The sequence below is a fragment of the Antedon bifida genome, chromosome 5 (assembly GCF_963402885.1).
Source record: "Antedon bifida chromosome 5, ecAntBifi1.1, whole genome shotgun sequence".
In the NCBI taxonomy this organism is placed as follows: domain Eukaryota; kingdom Metazoa; phylum Echinodermata; class Crinoidea; order Comatulida; family Antedonidae; genus Antedon; species Antedon bifida.
Window position 1 is genome coordinate 24981792 of NC_136230.1, and position 3248 is coordinate 24985039.

The 3248-nt window shown below is 32.0% G+C and overlaps 1 protein-coding gene across 1 annotated transcript; it reads left to right on the forward strand.

The window, feature by feature from the left end:
- The first annotated feature begins 1 nt into the window (after position 1).
- On the forward strand, positions 2-2307 carry LOC144843762 (E3 ubiquitin-protein ligase RBX1). The gene is made up of 5 exons (XM_078700698.1): positions 2-154; positions 580-658; positions 1002-1072; positions 1443-1528; positions 1898-2307. Exons 1-5 carry the CDS (start codon positions 74-76, stop codon positions 1908-1910), a joined length of 330 nt encoding a protein of 109 aa, XP_078556824.1. The 5' UTR covers positions 2-73; the 3' UTR covers positions 1911-2307.
- Positions 2308-3248: the final 941 nt, after the last annotated feature.

The following is a 3248-nucleotide window of genomic DNA, read 5'->3' on the forward strand; positions in this document are numbered from 1 at the left end:
AAATTGATGAGCGCCATTAACGGCTTTCGAAGAAAGCGATGGTGGCGTGCTGCTACAACTTAATTTTAGAAAAATGGCAACAGCGATGGAAGTCGATCCTCCTTCAAGTTCAACTTCAAAAGGCGATACAAAGAAGAGATTTGAAGTTAAAAAGGTTTGTCGTAGTTATATATTGAAAATGTGTATTTAGCGATTGTATGGTAACATGTTTTTTAAATTATTTAATGATACGAAAAGGGTTTGCCGGCAGAACTATGTTAGGCCTTGTTAGTTTACGGGAACTGGTCCGACCGGTCAGCGCGATACCTACGGGAGTGGTATGGAATAATAAGCAGTGTGTGATGACATCCTAGCCTAATCATGTCTGTAAATAGATGTGATGTATTATCTCTGTATTATAACGTTTAGCAGGCAGGCATAGGTACACATTCATTATTATAATATTAAATATCATGAAATACATGTTTCATTTTAACCATTTGACCAACATTCAATGAACAATTAATTTATGATGAAATAAAAATATACAGACAGTCGTTAAAGATTAAAATATAATATTTATTAATTATGTAATTACAGTGGAATGCTGTGGCATTATGGGCCTGGGATATAGTTGTTGACAACTGCGCTATATGTAGGAATCACATCATGGATTTATGTAAGTATTTGTGTATTTATTTGTACATTTATTCATTATTAAAAACACATACAACAAACAATGGTCAATGTATAACACTAACAGTATTTGGGACCCATTAAACATGTCCCCTTAATAATAGGGGTTGGCCATAATAGTTTTAAAACATTTGTTTCTCAGAAAGTTGTCCCTTAATAAATAATAGTGTCCAAATAGAAGTGTTTTGCTGATTGCTGTGCTTCTTTTCCAATAGTTTAATCATTTTACATGAATCTATACAAATTGTAATAGTTTTATTAAAATACTTTAATAAAATATTTATATTTATTTATTTACCAAAAATATTTGTTTTTTTTCAATAAAGGTATTGAATGCCAAGCCAATCAGGCATCTGCTACGTCAGATGAATGTACAGTAGCTTGGGGCGTATGTAATGTAAGTAAAAACAGCCTACTATTTAGAGAATAATGAACTTTCACTTTCCTGTCTTTATAATTTAGTTGGTGAAAATGTTGTTAACATATTTTAAAGATGTGTTTGTGCGTAAAGCTCTGTCTACATTATCAAACTAGTTTGACAAAAAAAAGTGTGATGCGCCCAAATATGGTAGTAATACGCTCAAATATGGTAGTAATACGCTCAAATATGGAAGTGATGTGACATCATCATGTCCATATGGGCACATCACATTTTTTTGTCAAACTAGTTTGATAGTGTAGACAGAGCTTTAGAATCAGAAGTTCCTCTTCACATCCTCTCAAAATGTTGCTATAAATTCATTGTATAATTCTTTTTCTTTTCACAGCATGCTTTTCATTTTCATTGTATTTCTCGATGGTTAAAAACAAGACAAGTGTGTCCACTGGATAACAGAGAGTGGGAATTTCAAAAGTGTGTAACAATATTATTTATCAAAAATAACATAACAGTAGTAGTTAGATAATAAATGTCTTTCCCCCATTCATATCCCCTAATTCAACACATAACAGTTGGAGAGCAATTTTAAAGCAGTTGGTCTAGTTAAAAAATCACTAAATTTATATGAAGTGTTCTTTTAACTTAATAAAGAAACTAATAATATTTGAGTAGATGTTGGCCATAATGTTAATACATATATTACCCCTTGTTTAGTATCACAGGAAAGGTTGATTCTATTGTATATTTAAATCAACTTGTTTGTAATGTGCCCAAATATTGTGGTGATATGTCCATATATGGGCACATCACATTTTTTTGCATAAATTTTACCTTTTCTTTCAGGTATGGGCGCTAATATTTATTTTACTTACTAATACTACTTCAAACGTTATCCTGTGAATACAACTGAGTTTCTACACAATGGAGTTACCAACTTCAGAACTAAATATAGTATGGCGACTCACTCTCATCTGAGTATACGTTCCTGGCATTTCAGATGGACAAACTTATCTTATTAAAGAGAATAAACAAACAATACAAATTTGTTATACTATCAACTCTCCCCAAAAATGGGCTCATTCTCTTCTACTATGTAAATTGTTTTCAGAAAAACAGACTACAAAGTCTGGCTGGGAGTGCCAAAGGGTGATTGGGAGGGTTGAGTCTACTGTTACTCTAGTTTACTTACTGCTAAATACATTTGTAGCTGAAATATTGTTTTTGTGCATAATAAAAGGATTGTAAAAAAAGTATACTAGTGTTTTAATTAATTACATCTACACTATATTTAAATTATGTTTAATCCCAAGATAGGCAATGCAAACACTGTTGTGTATACAACCGTCCCTGTTACTCCCTCACTCAGATGTTTTTCGAATGGTAGATGTGATAACTTTTTATTTGGAAAATACAATATTGTTCAGATATTGACTAAATGAAGATGTTTCAATAAAAAATCTTTCCATTTCGCGGTTACGATGCACTTAAAACTTTGGCGATCAAACCCTCTAGCAAAGTTTAAATGATTTTCATGTCCACAGACTATAGAAGTGTTTTATTTATTTTGTTCAAATCTACATATAAAAATGTCCAAATTGTTACCACATGACTGTATTAATGTTTTCTGGCCTTATAAAGCTCTGTCTACACTCTCAAACTTTATGTGACAAAAAATGTGATGTGGCCATAATAAATATGGATACGATGATTACCACCATATTTGGGCACATCACATTTTTGTTGTCAATCTAGTTTGATAGTGTAGACAGAGCTTAAGGAACAAATTTGTGGATGATGAATCATTTTTGTGACCACAGATGTAAGAAGCAGAGATAAGATAACTTTCACCTTGATGTGGAAAATAATCACTTTGGTATTACAGAATGTGTATTTCATTGGAAAAAGTGAGGGGAATGAAGATGAAGCGGACCTAGTAGTATTGTTAGTCCTTAGTCTATTTTTCACTTGGCACACATTGGGACAGTCTGAGCAGCCTGGTGACTACAATCAGTGGGTTCCATAACTAAGCCTTAATCAATTTTAGTTTTGTGAAGAAAAATGAGATCGATATCTAGCTTTAAATAAAGCAATTGCTGGAGAATATTTAATTTCAGTTAAAAATAAGAAATGTGAGCATGATCATTAAAAATATGTTCTATAACACAAAATAAAAATAACACAGTACCAACACAAA

What these genes read in the sequence shown, in the direction of transcription:
- LOC144843762 (XM_078700698.1), top strand. Translation starts at nt 74, where the DNA reads ATGGCAACAGCGATGGAAGTCGATCCTCCTTCAAGTTCAACTTCAAAA. An exon ending in GAATCACATCATGGATTTAT is followed by an intron (nt 659 to 1,001) that starts GTAAGTATTTGT and finishes TTTTCAATAAAG; the next exon opens with GTATTGAATGCCAAGCCAAT. An exon ending in TAGCTTGGGGCGTATGTAAT is followed by an intron (nt 1,073 to 1,442) that starts GTAAGTAAAAAC and finishes TTCTTTTCACAG; the next exon opens with CATGCTTTTCATTTTCATTG.